Raw genomic sequence first — 25,909 nt, forward strand, 5'->3', positions numbered from 1 at the left:
GGGAAAAGTTCCTTTTAAAATTTCCTTTAAGCTCCAATATCTTTTCCACCCAATGTTCATTCGCCGTTCTATTTCTTCTTCCTCATTATTGATACTGAATGATATTTGTTTGCCGAGGTGTATATAGTTGTTTAAGTATTCTAATGGCTTGCCATACAAGTCGATGTTGCTAGTTTTGCTGTTTGTCATAAGCTTGGTTTTATCTTGGTTCATTATGAGACCAATTTATTTTGCTTTCTTCTCTCAGTCTGCTTATCATTTCGTCTAGTTTGTCGCTGGTTTCGGTGAAAATGACCATGCCGTCAGCGAATCTTGTCAAAATAATAGTCTGAACAATTAGACAGTCAGTAATGCAAACCTAACGTGCAGCCTATTTAATAGATGTCAGAGGTAAAATAACTGTGAACGGACTGTAAGCAGCTAGGTAGTAGGTACATATCTATCAACATTCATAGTAATTGTAGGTTATGTTACTATCATCTTAATTTATACATAAACAGGAAAAAGGTTAAAGTATTATTAGAATTTAATAAGAAATTATAATCACATAAATAGAATCGACTTTTATTTGAAAAGGATCTCGTTTTGAGTGTTCCAACCAAACATTCCTCATTCCAATATCATCTGGCACGTTGACAAACAATTTTTTTAGAGATTTTTAATGCTTGTACAACTAGATAATACATTATTTTCGCAAAGAACACCAAATATTCGTAACTGTTAACGTTGAATGAGTACTGGTCGTACATACACGGCTGTTGTTTTTAACAATCTTACGTCATCAGAATGACTGACACCGGTTATGCAATGATAAAAAAGGTTTAAATTTTATTTTAATTTTATGACAAAAAAGCGTGTTAATTTTGCCGAAGTATATTATTTTGTGTCTTTTAGGAAAATCAACATTTTGAAGTACTTTTCAAAATATAGTAAAATACCCTATTATTATAAAATTTGGACGCCGTAAACAATAACCGATCTTTCATTTACAAGTTATTTTGTGATTTGAGTTATGAATATATTTTAAAGTAAGCCAAAAATATACTTTTTATAAAATATTTCTCTTACATTGCTGCTTTTATTGTTTTATTTTGTCGAAATAAATTGACAATTGTTTATCGTGTTTGTGTAAGCTAAGCTTAACTAAAAAATCATCTCAAGTGTCAAAAGCGAAAAGTTGAGGTGTCATGACGATGTTATGACATACTGCATAGTACAAACTGACAAGTGCATTCATCGTTGATTCGTTGCTTTCTACCACGAATCAAAACTTGTTTGATTTCTGCCGTAAATAGTAATCTGCGTCGCAATATTCCTGCTGTGCCGTTCAAAAGTTTCCTAATTGATTGTTGTACCGGTTAAAAGTCCTACAAATTAATTAATCTTTCAAAATGTTCACGACTAACTAGGTTAGTGTCTTATAAAAGTTAACTTGACGAAGTGGGTTATTTTTAGACATGTATATTAATATTTTTTGTCTATTGGTATTTCGTGCATAGAATCAACAAAAATGAAGTGTGAATATGTAAATTAATTAAGAAAAACAGAAACTTTATCATACTTACAAAATTATTAAATGGGGGCGTTGCGAATTACAACTAATCGATTGTGAGATGAACTACAACCTAAATTACAAAATGATTAATTACCTAATTTTAAAATACATTTCCGCTAAAAGATATTCACACAAAGTTATTTTCTTCGAAAAAAATCAAAGAATTTATTATTTATATAAATCTATAATATTATTTTTGTAATATCGTTTGAAAATTGGTGGGTAGTTAAAATATTAAATATTGTTAAATATATTTCAAATATTGTTTAGCTTTATTTTGTTGTCTAAATAATATATAGCCAATTTTTATTATAGTACAGAAATATAAGATGATCTCTAGATTATCTCTAGATAGAGTATTATACTGATATTATATCTGCAATATTATTATTCTATGTAATAAAAGTCACTTTTTATAATGTTTATTTTTATTTCATTTTCATTAAATATTCATGTAATGTAATTATGTTTCATAAATATGTAATCATTGTTATGTAATATTCTTTCAGAAAAATATGGAGCGATTCCCTCTCAAGTCCTCCGTATCAAAAATGGGTACTACATATCAATCTGTCTACAAAAAGGTAAAAACAAAAACTGAAATAAGATTTTTTTTCAACGTATAAATCAATCGAAAAGCAAATATATGTAATTATAATATAATTTGTATTAATGAAATATCTAATCAAGCAGTAAAATACTTCAAAGATCAGTCATTAAATATAATATTAATCAATTAAATAATATTACATAACATTTAATTATTTATATATTTGTAATATTGACTTTAATTGAAGTTGTTATTGAGTCTTAAATTAAAACAATAATTTGATCGACATTTATGAACCAAAGAATCAAAATTAATTTTAAATTGAGGAAGACCTTGTATAATATATTTATTAAAAGTGATATTTAAGAAATGAAATTGATTGACTGATTCAATATGTACAGCCCAAGCTGGTGTGTTTAACAGGATGAAGTTTTGTACATGATTTCCTTATGGAATGGAGGTGTAGCACTCAGGAATGATTTTGTAAAATTCAACTCTTAAGGAGTTTTCTGATGGTAGAAAATAAAATACTGTATTTTGGCTTGTATTGAAAGGTTAAAGATTGATGTTAATTATTATTTTTAAATTCAACACCTAAGAGGGTGAAACTTAGGATCAAAATTTTTATGGATGTTTAAGTTATAAATATGGAAGTTGGTCTTTAGACTTTTTATAAGTAAAAGACCAATGTTTCTGTGTCTGTGCTTGATGAGATGAGCCATTGGTACACAATAATTTCGAATAATTCATCAAATTAAATGAAATAATTACCAAAAATTAGAATAACCTAAGAAAAAATAACAAAATTACAAAAAAAGAACATATAGTCAATGTTATAACAATACTAGCTGAAACTATGCAATATTTATAAAACTTTACCAATATAACACAAACAGTCACACTTTTACCCCCTCTAGGGATAAATTAAAAATAGTTGCCTATTTTCCAAATTTTGTATAAACCTGAAGAAGTAAAATATAATTATATATCTTTGGAACAAAACAAATAACATGTGAATTATACTTATAATATTATAATACTTATATATATCGAAAACCTAACTACCTATTTAGATTTTCATAGTTATCAGTCTGATATATATAATATTAAATTAAAAATTAAATTGGGAATTGTGATGGACTGAAACTGTTTTTTGCATTAATTGCTATGAACAAATCCGATAATAAACCTTGTCCTTATTAACATCTGTACACATCGACCATAAGACCATAATTGACGATAACAAATGGAATATATTTTCAAAAAAATCCTTCTAAAATGAGAAGCATAGGAACTAAATATTGTCAAAAAACTATTTTTGGGCGTCACTTTCCAATATGACGTCGCAAACGGCAACGATACGAGGTGGCAAATCGAAAAGAGCACGTCGTAATATGTAAATTCCCAACTGCCAAAACTCCCGATAAAAACCAGGAAAACTACCAAATGATTGGACTTATAATCTGTACAGTTATTAATATGCAGACAGGTCTAAGAGATAACAAGTTAATCATATATTAATATTCAAAATTATTATGTATAAAATATAGAGTAAGCGATAATATTATCCCTTTTTTAAAGTACTATTTAGGTAATTACTATGAATCATTGTGTCTTTATATTATAGCTAATAAGTTTTATATTAATATTATTTCTAATCTATAATTAAAAAAAATACCTTATACATACATTCAATAAAACGTAAAGTATCAAAAAGAACGTGAAGGTTTACAAATTGTACGGCTTATGAATAAATGGCATTTCATACTTTTAAAGAGAGAAATACCTAAATGCCTTTAGGAAAAGTTAGCAATAAAAATAAAATACTAGTATGAAAGAAAAGTTGCGTGAATGGAAATCGAAACCGAAAGTTTATTGAGTTTTATACTATTCGTATATTATTTGCAAAGCCATACGAGTAAAACTTCTATTGAGAATATCGAGTTTGAGCATCTCGGAGATATTTTTCTGCGTGTTCTTTTATATTGTCGGTTCTCGATATTTTTATAAATATATTTCTTATTACAGTAACGAATCCGATTTATAATCCAAAGGCATTCGAGCCGAGCAACGTGAATTTATGTATAATACAAGATTTTGATTTCTGATTTGCTTTTTTTTTTATGCAAAAAATTATTACTCATACATGGCTTAATTGTTATACTTGGGAGCTCTTCAGTTTTGATGTAGCAAATTTTTGTAACAATTGCATTCCCGCTTAAATTATTATTTATAGTCGGTCAGTCAGTATATATTCAACTTTTCTACATAAGTAATAGAACTCTAATTGTCGTATAACAAAAGAACAATTTTATTAGCGGTTGTATTAGTAAAGTTTTTAATTTTCATAATATCTTTGCGTGACCTTGTTGCATTTAAAATTATTTATTTAATATATATCTAATTATTATTATAATACCTTTATTTTCATAATATTTTTTTAATTATAATTAAACGTAATAAAGATTACAAATATGGCCGTATTTGTGTTCACTGTAAGTAAAGAGTCAAAATGGCATCTCTAGTCCAAGCTCATACCATATTCAAACTCTCGTGACCAACTGCTGTTGCGTGGTTAAAACAAAAAAAGTTTTAATTACTTAATAGGAATAACTTTGAAAACATCGTGACGTCACAATGGCGGGCAGGGCGAAAATAACTAATTACGGAATGTATTTATTTTTATGACTTGTTGTTACTGCTAGATGCAGGGCTGCAGTTAACAGCTATGTGTAATATTGGCAATGCGCTTTATAAATCCTATTGTCAAATAATGTCGATGAAAGATTCAAGTGAATAACAGTCAATTGGCCGTATTCAACTCCATCCGCTGTCAAGTCGATTATTGCATCAATGTGCAATTGCATAGCCAAGTGCGAAATAATACAATGAGGAGGATTTAAACCTTATTTAAAGTATTTAGGGACCCTTAAAATTGTTGGTCCTATAAACTGCATATCGTTTGGGTTGGACATCGTTAATGGAATATTGCTGATTAGCTCTGGATAAAAATATATAAGGTATTTGTAACTGTTAATTATAAACACTATTTGTTTAATTACAGGGTGACATGTGTAGTATCAGGCCATCTGTAGTCAGTATTTAAATAATGACTACATATGGCCGTTCTTTAATGAGAGTAGCTATCTGCGCAGTAGGTGTTACTGTGCACAACTATGTGCTTGAATGCAGGTGCCACTATCGTTGTGCAACACTTTTTCTATCATTATAGTTTATTTTTATGTTATACATAATTAAAAATAGAATGTTTATATATGTATATATGGGAGGATATGTTTATTTGGCGTCAATGTAGCAATTGATAAAACTAATTTTTTGATTAGAGATCGTTTATGGACCAGAGAGTATAATACTCTATTTTAGCTGACTGACTCAATCCAGTGGGTAAAACTACAGATTATCATTTGTTTTCCTGATAAACGTAATTAAATCTAAGATATGTCTAAATAAATGTTCCAAATAAATCCAATACTACAACTTTTACCTCAACTTTTAATATTAGACATTTCAAAATGTTTTCCTCAATGAAGTTTTAACGAGTTTATCTATGTAAATTATGAAATCTATCTTAATCGAAACAATGCATGTTTTTAAATATTAAACGATAGTCAATAATTACTTCATGTGGTTGTAAATCATTTGCGCTACAAAATGTATTGTTGTCTTATCTTTTTCTAAAAAAAATATTATTAAACTTAATATTTTTTCTAACACAGCAAAATAGACTTTATGCTATATTATGAAGAATTAATTTTGTATTGACAGATTTGTGTTGGCTGTGAGCGTTCGTGTTACAGATTAAAGCGATTAAGTTCATATTTGCGGTGAATAGACGTTGACTCTCGTCGTCGATATAGCTGCACCTCGTAATGTTATTAAACGCGTAAAATACACTTAATTCCTGTTGTAAACGACGTTTAGTGATGTCAATAAAGTTAATTCTAATTTTAAAATATAATTTAAAAAGTTTGCTTACAAACCTATGAACGAGAATTTCTCACTTTAAACAGCGTTCATTTCTTTCTGTCACCGTTGATTTGACACACGAAAGAAAGCATGACAGTAAAATATATGTTAACCATAATTTATATAGCGTTTCCTCTTCTTCTCCGAAAAGTAAAGAACAATTTGGAGTCATAGAAATATATAGGCAAAGTTGGGCTCTGAATTAGTTATTATCAGCTTTTTCATTGAGCTGTCTATCCCAAGACGTTGTTATTTACATTTAAATAATAAGTAACACTATACTAGGGGAACTATTATTATAAAAGCACGAAAAAATTAATAACTATTTGACAAGTTTTATCAAACGATAATATACTGAACTTAAAAAATATTAAAATTATTTTTGTTAACTATAATTGCATCAATCTTAAAAAAAACCACAAACACTCAGCTGGCAAATGTGTATGTAATCATTTATAGAACAGGATCGTTACACCATGTACTTTAAGGTTAGGAAACTATTTTTTTAATAAATACTGAGATTCTAGATATATTACTTTCGGTCATTAACTCATACTTTTAAGTAGAAAATTGATAAAGAGTACTTAAAAATATAATTTAAAGAAATTCCTTTAAAATAAGCGACATAAAAGTAATACATTCAGATTCAGACTAAGATACAAATAAATCAAATGTATACATTTAATAAAATTGGAATGTCTATTTGTAATATTAAAAAAAAAAAGCGCTTTTTACTAAACGCATACACGGTACATATATTACTAAAATGTTTTTTTTAAAATTTTTGTCTGTCCCTCTGTTTGTTCCGTCTAATATCTGGAACGGCTGGACCGAGTTTGATAAGACTTTCACTGGCAGAATGCTGATGTGATAAGGAGTAATTTAGACTACAACAATAACTTTTTTGTTAAATTCAAACATGCATGCTCTCACGGGCACTTTTAGTAAAACATAAATCATATTCCTTGTTGTTTGTAGGTATGTCCACCAAAACCCTGCGGCCGGCTTATGGGATATCAAATTCATTCGCATGCAATCTATTTGTCAATATGATGACAGTTTCCAAAATCCATTGATTAAATATTGTTTATTTGGATATTTGATTGATACAATTTCAATATAAAATTATCTAGGATTATTATGGACGTATGCTGTTAATCAGATATTTGTCGTCAATTAAATTTAGTACGAATGTTGTTTGAGCATATTTTTTATTTTTAACTCGAGTATTCTTTTCTAAACTAAGGGTACTTTAAACATTATTTTCTCCCTATACTCAGCACTCCCTTGCCGGTGCAAAACGTATTTTAGTATTGTCCGGCTTTTTGTGTGAACTTTTCGAAGTTCAAAGAGGTAATCACAGCTGCGGGTTACATAATTTATTGTCGAAGTTTGTACGAAGTGTTCATTTCAATACAAAGTTAGCACTTGAAAAGCCGCATTGTTTCTAGTCCGAATTTAAATCTGCGACCTTCTGCGAACTACATGTTATAAAACAAATTCGCCCCCGCCGTGTCTGTTTGTCGGTCTATCTGAACTCAGTTTGATCGAAAAGATTTCATACGGAGTGATGCATTAGGAAGGTTTAGATGTGGGTTTGTTTGTAATTCGTTTCGGTTTGGCGTATGTTTGCTGAAATTTGACGATGTTTGTTGAAGATATTGAATTGAATGGATTAGAAACTTTTACCAAAACAATTGTTTTACGTCATGAATGTTTTAAGTAAATCCATATTCTACCCGTGCGAAGTGGGGAAGATTAGATTTAATTATTAATTAAAGAAGTAAGGTTTGCAAGACAGAATACGCTGTGACCAACAGTGTATAGATTTGGGCTTAAAATGATGACGATGATTGCAAATTCTACACAAAGCTACTGCACTGATTCGATTTCAAGTGTTGATACGAGACGGATATTGTGGCCTGGTTTCGTTGAGTTGCTAACAATTCTGCAATTATTTAGCTCCTGGTAACTGTTCGCATGGAGCACACATTGGCAAATCCTCTACACTATCTAAATCTTAAATTGTCCATCTGATCGACACACAATTTAGAATTACAAATTTATAACAGCGCTTAGTCTATACTTTAAGTATCGAAACATATTTATCCGTAATAATGTAACAGTCGGATATTCGAAACAAGACAATTCGTAACGGTATTTCGAACAATTTAAATATATTCAGAGAAAATATTTAATTAAAAAACGTAGTAATACAAATATATTCGTATTTGTATCTCCATAATCTACTGAATAATAAACCCTTTCGAACAAATCTGGTTTATTAACAATCATAGTTGTTAAATCCAATGTATAATGGATTTAACAATTTCACGAATTACGAACCTAAGATTTTTTCTATTATCGATAGAAGAAAAGCAATCTAGCTAGTAAGCCACTTGATGTTCGAATTTTTGATTGATATTATTATTCGGTTCACATCATAGGTCATTGTCTTTTATGGGGACAATGTGATTTACATCGTGTGATATAATTAAACTTAGGGATTGTTCCTTCTAAAAATTAACGTCATCCATACTGTTTTTTTCTGTTTATTCATAACGAAAACCATTTTTAATTTTGTCTTCCTGTAAACTTAATACGTGTCTAATACGAGCCTTTATTTATTTTATTTATTACTCTGAGAGTTATGTTTCTCTGATTTTACACTCACCATTTGATACATCGAACTCTATATATTTGTGAATGAAACTTGCTTAGTAATTTCCTCATTGGGTTGAAAGTTGCATTGAAATGCTATTTTGATTTTGCTTTATAAGTAACTGTTCATTAATACAGTGAGATTCCAGAAATGCTATCGGATTGTTTAGAGCTTTATCTGAAATGTGATTGACGCTGATCTATTTTCGAAAACAAGTGGCGTATGAATATTTTTTACTTTAAGTATATTTGCACTCTTATAACCTTTAATGTTTGGTTATTTTTGTAAATAATAAAGCACAAATCCATTATAGTAATTAAATTATATTTTTCATCACAATATATTATAAAATAATTCACAAGATAATTTTGTTATTGTAATATACAAAAAATATATTTTGTATCCCTTAAAGAAAAATCTAGCTACTAATCATCAATTTATTAAAAGTAGTAGGAACATTTCAAGAACTAAGTATATTTTTATAACAATCGTGGGAAGCCATATAATTATTGTACTTAATGACACTGAAGTTGACTGTTGCCCGAACCGAATATGTCGGGTGCGTCATAGATATATCACAGCTTTTGCCGGACGCATAACGCCTAACACTTATCGTTACGTGTAACTCGAAGGCCATACATCAAACTGACAAGTCATGTTTGATGTATGGCAGCTACCTCGACCCGTAAGACTTACGGCCTTATGAAACGCACTCAGGCACGCCCCACTTTTATAGACAGGATCTTTACCTGCGTCATATATTTTTCAGTGTTTATATATATTATGTTTTTATTCGATATTAATTCTATACTTAATACAAATTTATATATATAAAAAAAATATTTTTTTATCTAATACTTGATACGATTATTTCGATTTTTTTAGCATATAAAAACAATGTTATTAATTTAAAAAAACCGTCGAATGTAATCGATTTTTGTTTGATCAGATATTTTTAAAAACATTATAAAACGTAGACATGGCTTTCTAGGCTTGTATAACATATTTTATTCCATTTCGAACTATTAATCAATCGTTAAATCCCTTTAGCAAATTGATTTCTTGTGTATATGACTCATCCACATCATCCGATTTCGTGAGACATGTTTAGATTATTATTATTATATATAAACTAAAAAATGATGTATAATAATAGTTTAAAAGTAATCATATATAACCGTTTTTTTTTACAATCCCCGTTCATCGATATTTGTACTCGATATCTTATGTTGTACACTCAACATCACTAGTCGGTGTGGCGAAAGATGAAACCTTGTTTTATCGATTTTTCGCTTTCGGTATAACATTCAGTCGGGTGAACATTGTGCCCAGTTAACGAACATACCAGTGCTAAGCGGTTCCAAAAAATAAATTATTTCCTGACTCCTATGAACGATACTTGAGTTATTTATGAAAGGATGCAGTTATGTGATTTTAGTGAATAAAGGTCGAGAAAATTCTGGAAATGCGCATTGAGATGTGAGTATTGTGAGCCCGTAGGGTGCTTCCCTTGATATTATAGAAGTGTATAAAGCATTTACGTAATTCGGCGTAAGGATTAATGTCGGCTTACTGCTTTGTAATAATTTAATTTATAAAAAGAAATAAAATGTCATTATTTAAATAATAATTAAATGATAAAATTTAAACATTATCAGAGAAAAATAAAAATATATTAATTAGAATATTAAATAATTCGAATTGAAAGATGAACGATGAATGACGTAGTTAACGTGCATAATCCCTCATAGTTATATTTTTTTTCTGATAGTGAAAATTAATTAGACGAAACAAAATTATTTGTATGAAAGTTAATATTTTTAATTTAACTTTAATTAAATATATATATATATATATATATATATATAGAAAAGTTAAATATTGCTTGATATTTATTTTTAAACTTTATTGTGCAAATTTCAACATAACTTGATTAAATCGACTTAACTTCTATTCGTGAAGAAAAAGCCCTCGGGGCCATCTCCTGGTAGAATCAAATACAATCACTTAAATAGTTATATAATAAAAGAAAATCTTTTTTAAATGCGTCAATTCTAAAGTAAATTCAAATTCCTCAATATTCTATTAATGAAAAACGAAAAATGAAATCATATATCAATAAAACATTTAAAATTATTACGTATTACGTAATAACATGTAAAGATGCACAAATTTAATTAAATTTGTTTTTCTTCTTTCTTTCAATCAAAGTCTTTCTGTCAATTTTCTCTTTTTTCCGTAAAATTTTAATATATTTTGCTTTATAATGCTTTTGTATCGTCATTTTAAAAGATTAAAAATAAAACTCCAAAGAAAACGCTTCCGAAAAACATCGATAATAAACTGAATATATAATAAACTCTTTTGAACATATTAAACAAGAATAAATTATTTGCATTTTAATTGTAAGTAGCTTAAACTACGTATCTGTAAATAAATATTCATTTTAAAACTACTTTCGTATAATTGACGAGAATCTACCTGGGTCCTCGTCAATTATTTAATTAATACGCCTGTACACAAAGAGATTACAAATGATTTATTTTACAATCGGTGTCCACACCATTCTCGATGAAAATTCCTTTGTCAAAATGAGCCGTAATGGAGAAAATCCACCAATTGTGGATTTCTGTCATAATTCGCTTATATTTTAATTGGTAAATCGAAATATCGCGGTCTGGAAAATATAAAACGTAGGTGGTAGGATTTTTCAAAATTAATCTACTAAGGAGGTTCAATAGAGGATGTAATTCTGTATTTAAATTCGTCATTTCTGATGTTAGAAATATGAAAATCAATGAGTGATTGTGAGGTTGGTGGGTGGATTGTATTATGCCTCCGATGGGATACACCATCGGGTACACGGCTAGTAAGTAATCATTTGTCGTTGGGCTTGTCATTAGGATTGTCCAGGTGAACAATATTTGTATCTGAGGCATTCTTATTTTGATTTTTTTCTTATTAAGTTCGGTGCGCCACCTGTTTATAATATCACGACCACATTAAAATGTTTTAAATCCTTGGGCAAACACTTAGCACCGAGATTGTGACCAGATTTTATCTATGAATATTTTTGATGACTTGAAAATATTTTATACCGAATAATTTTAATTTGAAATCGATTTGTGAGCTAACGTTATCTTTTTGGAAATTGGAACGTTGACGTTTATGGTGACGAATGAATAAACTGTATTTGATGAGCATAGACGTAGTACTAAATAAACGTATCTACAGCGGCTTATATGTTTGGGCGCACGTCGTATTAAATTTGATATAACATATATGTTAAAAAAAAACATTCCAACCTATTAAAACAATGTCTTTGAAAATGTATAGAATATTTATTTGTGTGACATGGTAAGCTATTAAAATGGCAGTACGATATAACGGCGGTAATTAACAAGTTCAAAGAGAATTTGGCTTTATTGGAATTCTTTTGAAAGTGACTCTCAAACAAATAGATTAATGGAATCACAGTGAATTGACGAGAAAATTATAGGGAATTCTGCAATAATTTTAAATGCTGTTAGTCGAGGCTTAAATCTAATTGATTTATTCTCATTTTGCACTTATTGAATGCACAGCATTGAATGGTTCCAAAAGGAAATAAATATCTCAGTCTTGTTTGATTCAATAAGCTATTAGTAAGTATTTTGTCCACAGCAAAAACGTATTTCCGATATTTATTCATTTCTTTTATAAATTTCATTCATCATATTTTAAATTTTTTCAAAGTTTAACATTATATTACAAACATTATAAGGAAAAATTAAATCAAACATTTATAAACTTTGATGTGAAAAATATCAGTGAGCAATATTAGGGTTGTATTAGTCCATTCCAGTAACCCAGACGTGGATGATCTTTTTTTTATGCATTGGACCACATTAGTTTAATGCAATGCAAATATATGTATATTATAAATTAGTACACGTAAATCGAGATGAAACAGATGTGATATTATTTTCTTATTTTTCAAAATATATTATTTAAACCGGTAGTTTTACTCTTAACTTTGAAGGCCCCTTTAGGGAAGGGGGCGCGAGGCCCCTTTCGTCACGATGCTACGGGCGGTGGCCAACGTTACCCATGCTTTAGGCCGTAGTTGTACAAAAAAAAGTCGATTTCAATTGAAACTAAATATTCAAGTTACTGAATTTTATTTTAATTATTCAAAACAAATATTCACCAACAAGACTGTTTAATATAATAATAACTTAAAATAAGAGCAAAACTCTTTTAAAGTGAAAGTAAAGCATTCCAAGCAAACCGAATGTAGAATAGATTTTTTTTCATTTGAGTGAGTAACTATAGAGGAGAAGTTTTTACCTATCTTCTTTTACATTTCAATGAAAATAGACTGCTCAACATAATTTAACATAACTTGATTTTCATGAAAATAATACTGATTTCTTTTTTCGTGCTAGTTATACTTTTGAGAATTGTTATATTCTACATTTTTTTAAGTTCTTCTTGGCCCAAAATTATTTCCATAACATCAATATATATGGGTAAAACATTTGTTTGTTGTATGGCAAGTAGGTTTATGTTATCATTCGGGTATTCATTTAATAAATACAATTAAGTGATACATTATTTTTAAAAACTACTATTTTAGTAGATTATAACGACTATGAAGTCTTAACACTATATACTCTTGTGTTTAATAGTTTGCGATGAAATAAACGATAGTTAAGATAAATTTGGTTTCTAGTTTACTGTAGACAAAAAATATGTCTGTTCAGGGTGCAAATACAAGCAACGGGCGTGGAGCTCATACGTCAACAGATGATGACATGGTAGATATAACACCTGGGCCGCATCGGGCGGCGGATTCAAGTTCTACTCCTACCAACCACGGGACTTTCCAACTATACGAACACAGCGGTAGGAACAGCAACGCAAGTGCAAACTGTAAGTATTAGCAGATGTTACTATTAATTATCACTCAAGACTCAGACAAGCACTCAAATAATTTTCTTTCTTTAAATATTCAAATTTAAGAAACTGGTACTGACTCTATTGTACAGAATCATTAAATTAAACTAATTTAACTGTACTAAAATTATTGTTATCCCTTTTTCATGTTTGGCTTGGGAATAAATATAAGTATTAGTGTAGTTTAGTCACTGTTAAGTTTAATGATTATGTACAATTGAATTAGCACATTTAGCTAAATAAAAGAAATGATGCCTATACATACATTTATCTTCATAAATAGCTGCTACATTAAAAATGCTAAGTAAAAAAAATATATTGCGATTCATATTAAGGTATTTTAATAATATTTATAAAAAAAAATACCTTTATTGAATAAAGATTCATAAGTATTCTCATATTAGTATATTAACTAGTCGACTATGTAAATCTGAAATAGAAGCAAATTAAATGTTTTGTTTCTTATTTTTAAGCATTCATCGCTCAGTACTTCAGTTCGTCAGCCGGTAAGAGACCAGCCGGATAACTGTTAGTTTAACAAACTCACTATGAGTCAATGTAGCCATTCTCATATCTAGCTTATTAGTCCTGTTCGCTTTTGTAAATTACGTGATTTGTAGCAATTAAACTATTTTTTATCGAAATATTCTCTAAAGCAAATTTAAAATTATGTATTGTTTTATGGTCTGTTAATGCATCATACCATTCACAGAAAAGAGTACAATCCACATTATGTTTATTTATACCACCTGATTAGTAATAATTCTAACTTAACTAAAACATGAAAAAAGGACGCTTGTTCTGAATCATATTCCTTAGATTGATAAAAAATGGAGTTTAAATTATAATATGGTCCTGAACCTGATGATATCCTTAGAAGATGCTATTGCAAATAAGAATGTTGAAAGTCTACTGCTTTACATGTATATTTTGTTGCGGTTATACAATCTATATATATTGTGAAATGCTTTGAAAATATGGTTAAGAAATATAATTAAAATATTGATTATTTCTATATGAATGACAAATATTGAAATCATATTGATAAGAGTTTAAATTTTCATATCAACCAGATAAGATATTTGATACGTAATTTAATTTAATCGCGTGCGGAAATTAGTTCTAAGTTCTTGTGTGTTCATTAAAGAAATGGATTCCTCAGTAATAAACACTGACACTGATGATATTGAACCACTTGTCGGTGATGTAGGTAAAGTGAATATTATATAGTAGTAAAATTTAATGCTTTACCCTTTAAATATATAGTTAATAGTGGCTATTAATTATTGAAAACATAATATCGATTATAATAGAAATAAGGGACAAATGTTTTTCTAAACAATATTTAATATAGAAATTGAAAACCTTACACTACTGAAAATAACTTCAATAATCGTAAAATATATTAGTTAACTCGTTAATTTGTTCACCTCAAACACACTTCACTTATTATATTTGCACGTATATCAAAGATCTTAACTATCAGAATGGTAGATTTTATTTTTTTAAGCATGGTAACCCCGGAATGATTTTGACAGTTTGACATCTCGCTGATTGCTTGTACTCTCGTCATTCATCGAATACGACAGTCCACTAGTTCATTTAATTTATACTTCCTCTAACAAAGCCTTATCTATTGCCTTATCTATTTAAATAAACGTTTTATGTTATGTTTAAAACTATGAGAAATACGTAAAAATATACAAACTGAAAGCAATAATATGTCTTCCACATTAAATAAGAAATTTAGTGCCTTACGGTGAAACTTAAATTAAATTGTTAAAAAACATTTACAGGGGACGCCGTTATATTCTCCGGAATGCAAGGTATGTATTGTAATTTTTATACAAATTTATTGGTAATTTATGTTAAAAAACGGAGATTTAATTTTCAAACATCCGACGAGTCTTTAAATAAAATTCATAAACTTTTTAACAAAGTTACATCGTAAACTAGAAAGAACATTGATAGTTTGAATAATATTAATGAAAAATTTTGAGTAATTGAAAAATAAATCTACTTTATGGACCTAAAAATATGTTTAAAATTTATTAAGAAGTTTAATGCCAATCACGTGACCCGACATTCAAAAGTATTCTTTCTCTTTCGGACAGCGACGAAACGATATGAACGAAAATATATATATACATTTTTTTTTGTTCTAGGATTTTTTAAAGAAAGGTAAATACAAAAAAAAATACCTTAGTTATATGTACAAGATCTATTCATCTATTTAAAATTAATGCAACAAGTTCTGGTACAAAAACATACAAGTTTGTTTAAGATTTTTAATAAACATGGTTATTTTTATTACTACAAGTATTTAAAACGGGATATTTACAATGTTTTTTATTTTTATTTGGTGGAGTTAAATATTTCGACATTATCTATGAATGTTCATGAGACAAATAAAAATTAAAAACATGGTAAATATCCCATTTCAAATACTTGTAGTAATACAAGTTTGTGTTTAAAGAAACTATATAATTTCAGCTACACGTAACAAAAGAAATATCTTTAGATACCTATTTAAATGTATAATGACATTATGAAGACTTTAAAGAAACATTTATGGAAGGGTTAGGTTAGGGATACATCTGCTTTTGTTGATATGTACAAATTATAAACTAACTATAAAAGAATCATTACCATTAGAAATTATATATAACAAGCAAAACCATTGGCAGATGTTGTCTGCTGTGTATAATATACTAAAACCCTACTCTGAAACATGCTGCATATGCTGTTTTTTCTGCTACTATAGATATTCATAATTACGCTCGATATGCAATGTCATTCATAATATTTGCAATTATTGTAAAATATATATGATTATATAATTAATACAAAAAGGATACAAAAAATTGGTGTCAAATATTTTCAAATGGAATATATAAATAATATAATATTTTTTTTCTGAGTATTTTTTACAAATTTCTGGGGTTTTGCATACTTTGAGCTTGAATTCATTGTTAATAACATATATTTATATGTTTGATATTAAACTAACTCAAACAATTATTAAATTGAAGAGGATGTCAAATGACGTAAATACAAAAATTTCTTGTTCAATTAAAAGTCAAAGTTTCTACATTTTGTATTAAACAACTATGTTTCCTCTTTCTACAGGATGCTTTTGCATAAAATGTACAATATCATCCATAAAACACTATTGATTCATTCTTATAAAACAAATGCAATCCTTACGAATACATTTAAAATGTTACGGTTTATTGTTGTGAAATAAAAAAAAATCCCATCCAAAAGAGATAATACAAGAACAACATAAATATATCTAACCTTCAGGACAACTTGCAGAATACTCTCGATGGCTTAAAAAATTTCCATGGGACCAATTTCTCATTCACTATTTAAATATTATTGATGTAATTATTAAAATTGATACACATACACATCGCGTCGGCGTCACGTCATTTGCGCTTTTGACTCAGATACTAATTTTTATAAAAAAATTTTTAGATATTTTCAGAAATTATAAGAGTAGATCTATTTTGTTTTTTATTATTGCTAAATTAGTTTTTTTGTCAATGGCAATAATCGATAGTCTAGCCATTCGAATTCCAAAGTAATGTTCACTTAGATATAACACACTAGACAGAGGATAAAGTCCTTGAGTAAAGAAATGTTTATTTTCTCACTATTAATCTTACTTGTATATGACTTATTGGAGATAAAAGAGACAGCAAGTCAAGAACTCATCGCGCATGATCGAAAATTGTTATGGCAATATTGAATAAAAAAGCTAACTATACGACCCGGAGACAAGTCTAGGTCTTTTTATTGTCGTCGAGATCGCTATGACGACACAAGAACTGTTTGCCCTGAAAAGTCGCAATCGGTAATAAAACCGATTAATTTTCATTTATTAAATTTGTAACTTAATATAGAATTAATTCTGTTACGTTTTTAATGTAATTAAAATACAAATTTTCGATACGTTTTCGAATATTTGCATTGCAATGCATTGCATCGGATGTTGCAGGCGACACGGACGAAATCCCGGGAATCGGCCAGTACGATGATTTCCACACTATCGATTGGCAGCGGGACATCGCGCGTGACCGGATGCGACACCGGTACATTGTGAAGAAACGTCAGGACTCTATATGGGATCTCATTAAAGTAATTAATATTGAGTGTTTAGAAGATTTAGCGATGTTCTTGTTGCAAATTATTATAAAATTCGTAAGTTAATCGAAAGAAATCGTGAATATTCTGCGGCATGTTTGTTTGTGTTTAAATATTGATTTTTCCTTTTATTTAATATTATGGTATTTTATATATATCGTTTCATGTTATGAAATTTATTTCGTTGATTCGCTTTTGTATTATTATTTATTATATGTAACCTCAGTTGTATTTATGAAATGTATTCGATAAAACTTGTACATCACGACGCGTCTCTTCTCATTGAGTAAGTGGAATGTGAATTTAAATTTTATAATATATATAATAGGTCGAAGCGTATCGTTATAAAATATATTGATTTTGCATTAATGTTTCTAAACTTTTAGTTAAATGTTGTAAAATCATAAATATGGCATTTTATTCTATGAAATATTAAATATAGACAAAAAAAGTATGGAGTGAGCTGAATAAGTTGTAATTAATCCAGGGCGCTCACGACGCGTGGTCAGGATGGGTGTGCGTGCTCCTGGTTGGTGTCTGCACGGGCGTCGTGGCTGGTGTTATAGATATTGGGGCGTCATGGATGACGGACCTCAAGTTCGGCATCTGCCCGCAGGCGTTCTGGTTCAACAGGGAGCAGTGCTGCTGGTCCAACGATGAAATTACCTTCGATCATGGGAATTGTTCTGAGGTGAGATGATCAAATATCTTCCGTGCCTCTTATTATATTTATTAACTTAAATGGGTATTTTTAACCCACTGTACAGGTTTGTGTGTGTCTAGGGCGTGTTTGCGATATATAGTTTGTTATTTTGTATATCTGATATATAATAATCTGAAAAAGATTTTTTGTAATAATCTCAGATTATAAAACAAAAAGCAGATGAAGGAATACATTAAGGAGAAGCAACAAATACAATTTTCCAGTAGTTCGAAACGACGCGTTTTTTTTTTATAAATACCTCATAAGTACTATCACTTTAATTGTGAATTATTCGCGAATTATTCTGAAACAATAATTTATATAAGATTTAATTAAAATAATATAGGTACGTGTTGTTCAGGTAAATCTAGAATATTCGCTTCGCTCTGTTATGCAAAGAAAATAAATAAGTCTCTTTATCTTGTTGCTCCAATTGAAATGCTATTCAATTGGAAATTTCAAAATATTCTTGTTTAAAATTTTACACACTCGATTCTCTGGACAGTGGATGACCTGGCCTCAGCTGTTCGGCGAGTCTCGCGACGGTCCCGGAGCTTACATCATCAGCTACTTGTTCTACATCGTTTGGGCGCTGCTCTTCGCTGCTCTCTCAGCCTCCCTCGTACGGATGTTCGCGCCCTACGCCTGTGGATCTGGTACTGTTTATATTATTATAGTATTTATTTTAAATAAGTTTAATTACATTACAACAAATAATTATGGCACTAATTTTTCTATATACATAACTATAACATAATGGTAAAACGTTTAAGTTGATCTATATATGTTTAGATTATATATATCTGATAGAGTATCACACTACTAAATAACTAAAACAAACAAGCAAACTTTATGTAGGTGTGCGTGCGACAGATACGTTTAACACTCGCCAAACGTCATAAAACTTTACTAGTGTGCTTTTACTTAGTGGCCAACCGTTGAGCAATATGTTTTTCGACGCGTTCTCACAGTATCTAAACTAAGTAGATAAATAATCAAAGATTTTAATTACGTATTGCTACGATGTGAGCATCCTTATAATGGCGCTGCAAGCCTCTCCCATTGTCAGTTTATCTTTTAATCACTTGTGAGTGATACGTTGCGTGTAATTTAACAGTAATGACACAGAACAGTTATTACGCCATTATGATAGTCGCGCTTATCGTTTTGAATTTATATTTCATCTGTCATATCGTCTTACATCTTTAGTACGAATTAAATTGGAGCTCGGCTGGGCGATGCGAACGTTACGTCATTCCGAGACGCTGTAACGCGTCACGCTCGTTGAGAATGTTGCGTTACGATAAAACAAAATTTAGAATTTGGATACCCTTTAGGTAATACTTGTTAATTAGTAGCAATGCCTCATTTATTGCAATGCCACCTTCCAAATTGTGTTTTGATGGTTCTATGTCGGTACTTAAAGTAATTTTTAGAGGTGATTCAGGATAACAATTACGACGTACGTACGTGTCCCTGCGAACATTTGCTTGAAAAATTATTAGAATGCAAGATACCTTTAGTGTTATTTGAGTTAAGAAACGAAGTAATTGTTTTTGGTCTTGTCTGCTCATGTGACGTTTTATATATTTTCAGGTATACCCGAGATAAAGACCATTCTGAGTGGTTTCATCATCAGGGGATACCTCGGCAAGTGGACGCTCATCATCAAGGTAGTCGGCCTGATTCTGTCAGTGTCATCCGGCTTGTCACTTGGAAAGGAGGGGCCCATGGTCCATATAGCGAGTTGCTTAGGTAAGTTTAGAATATATATACATATACAACTAATTTATCCATGTAAAGTAACGATTAAATTAAGATGGAGACGTCTTTGGCCTATAACTCACCCAACGTTAAAATAATAAAGTCTCTAAGCTTTAGATTAATAAAAATATATTTTTTTGTTTGTGGAAATGTATTGGCATTTTTATGAAATTTATTTAATATATTACACATGTAGCTTGAAATAATTGGAAACGATAAAATAGCATCGTTCGATCCATCCTTTGAAATAATAATGATGTTCATTATCCAGGTAACATCCTATCGTACTTGTTCCCGAAGTACGGTCGGAATGAAGCGAAGAAACGCGAGATACTGTCCGCTGCTGCGGCTGCGGGAGTCTCTGTTGCCTTTGGAGCTCCTATTGGAGGGGTGCTCTTCAGCCTTGAAGAGGTTCGTACAAAGTAGAATAAAATTCCCAACCCGACCAAGGGAATTTTGATGGTAAGCTCTACCATCAAATCTATCAGTTCTTGGCGATTGTGGAAAGTAAATGTGACGAGGGCAAGAAAATGATGATGATGATTGTATTACTTTACTTTATTATTGATTATTCTTAGAAATTTTAGAGCTTATCCTATACTCACAATAATTCCATTGTAAAATATAAAAAAAAACATACAATCATATTTTCCCTCGCAAGTCCATATCGTCTATCATATCGCTAAACATTTAACATAGAGTCTTGCTAATTGCATGCAGTACAACTTTCATACAACTGGGATGATATAGCAAGTCATTAGCAATGTATAAACGATATAATATAATATTTAGCACGAATATGACAAGGCATATAATAACTGAAGGCACCATCTCTGAAACTGTCAGCCCGATGGAGTAATACGGTGAATTGTATGAAGGTAATGAGTATTTATGTGATAAAGTCCGCCTGAACCATTTCGACCATTCTCAATGCATCCTCTGTTTCCACAATCGACTCGGACAGAGAGTTGAGAGAATGCCTCCGCTACTGAAAATTGATTGATAGTATAACCCACCAATTTATATCAACTTCAAGTCATATTGATGGAAACAATTGCATGTCTAGGTCTCGTACTACTTTCCTCTGAAAACGTTATGGCGTTCGTTCTTCTGCGCCCTGATCGCGGCCTTCATCCTGCGCTCCATCAATCCCTTCGGCAACGAGCACTCAGTGTTGTTCTTCGTGGAGTACAACAAACCCTGGATATTCTTTGAGCTCATACCGTTTGTTGGCCTCGGTATCATAGGCGTGAGTAAAATTCTTTAATATTTTCAAAGGTTTTGGTTTAATCAAAAATGAGACAATAAATTAAATAATATACATGAATTTCTAACACTAACTTTTATTTATGATACTAGTTGAGATAAAATTATTTTACCAGTATAATATTTGTCACTGAACGTAATCTGAAGTCGCTAGAATTCCAAAATGAAACTGACACGTTGTTTCCAGGGTTGCATCGCTACCATATTCATAAAGGCGAACATTTATTGGTGCCGCTACCGCAAGTACTCGAAACTCGGCCAGTACCCGGTCACCGAAGTACTAGTAGTAACATTGGTTACTGCTATCATCGCTTATCCCAATCCATACACACGGATGAACACCAGTCAACTGATTTATTTGCTGTTCAATCAGTGCGGAATTTCAAACTCGGACCCGCTATGGTAAATATTTGCATTTATTTTTCTATAAAAAATATATCAGTCTGTTAAAGATTCCAGTGACCAGCAGTAACGACACAAGTATTTATGATCATTTCTAACAAATTTAAGATATTTTCGATTTCGGTTATGCCAACTGCACATAAGATATGAGGTTGAATCAAAAAGTTTTTATTATATATATAATTTTATAATATTTTTGGGAATGTTTTTATTTTTAATGTTGTATGTATTTGTAATGGAATTTAAAGCGAAATACGTGCGGTGATAAGGTATTTGTTTTTCAAATGAGGGTTTAGATTCCGAAATTAAAAGTAAAAACATGTTTTGGAATTAATTGTTCTCACCAGTCGATAGTTTCGAGTTGCTGCTCCCGCTGGCAATGTTACGGCCTAAGTGTTTTATGAAATCGAAAGCACCCGCTTTCACAAAACACGGAGGCTGTGTCATTGAATGCATTTCAAAAGACCGGAAGATTATTATTGGATCCTATTATACGAAACGAATTCGTTAAATGCAGTGAAGTGTTTAAAAGTAAAAAACATGTGGAATATTGGCATTGGGCGTTATTTTTTTTCTATTTTTTATTTATTGGTATATACGAACAATCTCCACAGGAACAATGTCCGCGCCCCGTGTGGACAACATGATACAACATTGTAAAAAGTTAATTTGTTGCAGCGATTACAACCGCAACTTCACTGATGTAAATTCTGCAATAGAGAAGGCAGCTGCAGGACCGGGTGTTTACCAAGCCATCTGGCTGCTACTCCTCGCTCTTATCCTCAAGCTAGTGATGACGGTCTTCACTTTTGGTATAAAGGTCCCTTGCGGACTATTTATTCCCAGTCTTGCTTTGGGCGCCATCGCTGGAAGGATCGTGGGTATCGGTGAGTAGTAAACATATTATATAAGTATTTGGTTTTACAGATATTGTTTTGTTTTCTACGTAAGTTCTATTAATAAATGCATTTAAATAATCATTACTTTGATTGTATACACTACCAATGTGATCGTTGTTGTTGAGTCTTGAATATAAAATCAAGATAATTTTTAATACTTCCTAAAAGCTTTTAAAATGTCATTTTTTCAATCTTATGAAGTTGTATTAAAACCTTATGTATTAGAATTGCTTATAGCTAACATAAGTTTATAAAGTTATCTTAATCTTTAGATTATATTTTACCATTATTATACTCAGGAGTGGAGCAGCTTGCTTACAACTATCCGAAGATATGGCTGTTTTCCGGAGAGTGTTCGACCGGTGACGATTGTATCACTCCGGGTCTCTATGCTATGGTGGGCGCGGCAGCTGTACTGGGCGGGGTCACAAGGATGACTGGTGAGTGCCTAAGCCTTATAGTTAAAATTAAAATATTTTTGTTATTCTAAGTTTAAGTTTAAAAGAGAAAGACTTTGAAGAGATAAGCAAACCGTCTAAGTTCATGGAATAAATTTTGCTTTGACATAAACATAACTCTAAGTGGACTCACTCTTCCAATTAACGGAAATATTTTTATTGAATAGATTTCAACATCAATTTGGTGTATAAACGAAATTCTGTTATAATTTCTTTCAGTATCGCTCGTGGTAATAATGTTCGAACTGACTGGTGGCGTCCGATACATTGTACCGCTGATGGCTGCCGCTATGGCTTCCAAGTGGGTTGGCGACGCATTGGGACGGCAGGGCATCTACGACGCACACATCGCTCTCAACGGATACCCCTTCCTGGACAGCAAGGACGAGTTCCAGCACACATCTCTAGCTGCGGATGTCATGCAACCGAAGTGAGTACATCGTGCAAATAATTAAATTCCATGTTATATTAACTATAGTTTCCTATTTATGTTCCGTTTTCTGTACCAAAACGAAATACCTCTTAATGTGATGTGAGAATGAAAGTTTTGTTGCTTGTGTACATATTAAATATACAAAATAATCGTTGTGATAATATTAATGACTGCGCGTTTGCGACTGTGTTTCATGTAATTAATGTGTCGAGCTACGGGTGTCCGTGCACTTTATTTTAATAGGAAATGTAAAACTCTCATCTATACAATCATATGCACTGCAAACATTATTTTTCGAATCGTCGAATGTCGTGTTAATTCGATTCATCTATTGGAACAAGCTGTAGTATATTTTTGTATTTCGAACACATATAAAGTATACATGCGAATTGATAAAGCCAACTAAATATATCCCATGCGTTATTTTATATGTACCCCATTTGACATTGCATCGCTTTGCGAAAGATTTTACAAATGTTATTGTATACGCTACACTATAAACCTTGCCTTGCCTTTGCCTAAAATGATTATTCAATACTACAGTGCCGATTTTTATGAAGCTGTGTTTATAATTTTTTTCAAATTTTAAACATTGGTATTCTTCTAAGAATATGAAACTGAAGGTAAAACTATGAATCCAATCTAAATTATTCGATCCGATGGGATTGAGGACTCTAGAGGAGAGGATTGCGAGCATAAGCTAGTAAACAATACAAATAAGTAACTTTTTATACTTTCTATGACGTAATAGATTTCTGGATTAAATTAGAATCTGTCCAGCCTACAAGCTCAGTGCGAGCGACTAATATTTATAATTACACTAGTAGTTACGAATATTTTCTTATTTTAAGTCATTTATATGATTAGGTATTACATATGATTTACGTTTAGGACGTCTTAAGGCATTTATACTTTCGGTTGATGAGTATTCGATTGAAATATTAAATAGCGAATTTTAATATAATTATGTTTATTTTAAAGGTTCTGTTTTGTTCTATACGCTTTATTATATTTTAGATGCATAAATACACACAAATATAAAGTTTTAATATGTATGTATATGTATGTCACGTCTCTATTACAAATATATAGAAATGCTTAAATTATACTTCACATAACTTAAAATCGTGGTAATTTACCCAGACGCAACGAAACTCTGGCCGTGATCACCCAAGACTCGATGACCGTGGACGATGTCGAAACTTTGCTGAAGGAGACCGAGCATAACGGTTACCCAGTGGTTGTCTCTAAGGAGTCGCAATACCTCGTCGGATTCGTTCTGCGCAGGGACCTCAACCTCGCTATTGGTAAATATCGAATTAACCTAAATACCGCAAATAATTTATCCTTATATAATGCAAGTGGAGTAATACGTAAACAATGAAAAAAGCCCTTTTTGAGCGCCTTTATTAACTTCCTAAAATATTATTTTTCTACGACAATAAAATTTTATTCATGACTACGATATTTTTTACTAAGGTATGGTATAAAACTGGTAATCAAATAGAACAAATATTTGGCTTCAACGAGTATTTAATTCAAGTAGTTAAGCTAATTAGTTAAGCAGGTGCACCTTGCTTAATGGTTCATATGACCATGAATACAAGTATGAGATTGGTTGAATTTATTAAGACAAAAGGACATATTATGATTATACACGACCTTAGTAATAATAACACTAGGAACACGTTTCGTTTCTATGTTATATGGTAAATGTTTTTTTTTATTATTTAGTAATATCCAGCATCACCTTAAATATAAACATCTGCTATTAATTTTTTGAACTTTTTATAGTTGGTATTTACAATGTATACTATTGCAGCTAATGCTCGGCGCACAATGGAAGGAATAATTGGTCAATCGGTGGTGATATTTGCTGGCCCAGTCCAGCCTCTGCCTGGACCTCCCAGCCTACCACTCAATCGCATACTGGACATGGCTCCCATCACTGTCACCGACCAGACTCCCATGGAGACTGTCGTGGATATGTTCCGCAAGCTGGGATTGAGGCAGACCTTGGTCACTCATAATGGGTAAGAATATAAAATAATTTAAATAATATATTTTCAATTCACTTAGAATTAAATAGTCTTGTAGTTTTAATAAATATTCATTGCTGATCACTGCATAAATTATCGATGTG

The 25,909-nt window shown here is 30.7% G+C and overlaps 1 protein-coding gene across 4 annotated transcripts in view; it reads left to right on the forward strand.

Annotated features, from left to right (window-relative positions):
- Positions 1 to 1,226: 1,226 nt before the first annotated feature.
- LOC125075767 (H(+)/Cl(-) exchange transporter 5) overlaps positions 1,227 to 25,909 on the forward strand; it is a 28,127-nt gene continuing 3,444 nt past the window's right edge. The window contains exons 1-17 of one of the 4 annotated variants that reach the window (XM_047687497.1): positions 1,227 to 1,409; positions 2,065 to 2,139; positions 13,500 to 13,668; positions 14,166 to 14,198; positions 15,489 to 15,518; positions 17,696 to 17,835; positions 18,329 to 18,532; positions 19,050 to 19,200; positions 20,141 to 20,299; positions 20,580 to 20,719; positions 21,375 to 21,557; positions 21,762 to 21,976; positions 22,655 to 22,863; positions 23,175 to 23,315; positions 23,553 to 23,763; positions 24,910 to 25,073; positions 25,589 to 25,799. In XM_047687497.1, coding sequence (XP_047543453.1) covers positions 2,071 to 2,139; positions 13,500 to 13,668; positions 14,166 to 14,198; positions 15,489 to 15,518; positions 17,696 to 17,835; positions 18,329 to 18,532; positions 19,050 to 19,200; positions 20,141 to 20,299; positions 20,580 to 20,719; positions 21,375 to 21,557; positions 21,762 to 21,976; positions 22,655 to 22,863; positions 23,175 to 23,315; positions 23,553 to 23,763; positions 24,910 to 25,073; positions 25,589 to 25,799 — 2,429 coding nt within the window. In that variant the 5' untranslated portion in view covers positions 1,227 to 1,409; positions 2,065 to 2,070. Of the gene's footprint in view, positions 1,410 to 2,064; positions 2,140 to 10,076; positions 10,234 to 13,499; positions 13,669 to 14,165; positions 14,199 to 14,832; positions 14,903 to 15,488; positions 15,519 to 17,695; positions 17,836 to 18,328; positions 18,533 to 19,049; positions 19,201 to 20,140; positions 20,300 to 20,579; positions 20,720 to 21,374; positions 21,558 to 21,761; positions 21,977 to 22,654; positions 22,864 to 23,174; positions 23,316 to 23,552; positions 23,764 to 24,909; positions 25,074 to 25,588; positions 25,800 to 25,909 lie in introns of those variants that run through there. The other 3 variants (XM_047687498.1, XM_047687499.1, XM_047687500.1) reach the window with 3 other exon arrangements.

Source organism: Vanessa atalanta, chromosome Z, assembly GCF_905147765.1.
Source record: "Vanessa atalanta chromosome Z, ilVanAtal1.2, whole genome shotgun sequence".
Taxonomy (NCBI): Eukaryota; Metazoa; Arthropoda; class Insecta; order Lepidoptera; family Nymphalidae; genus Vanessa; species Vanessa atalanta.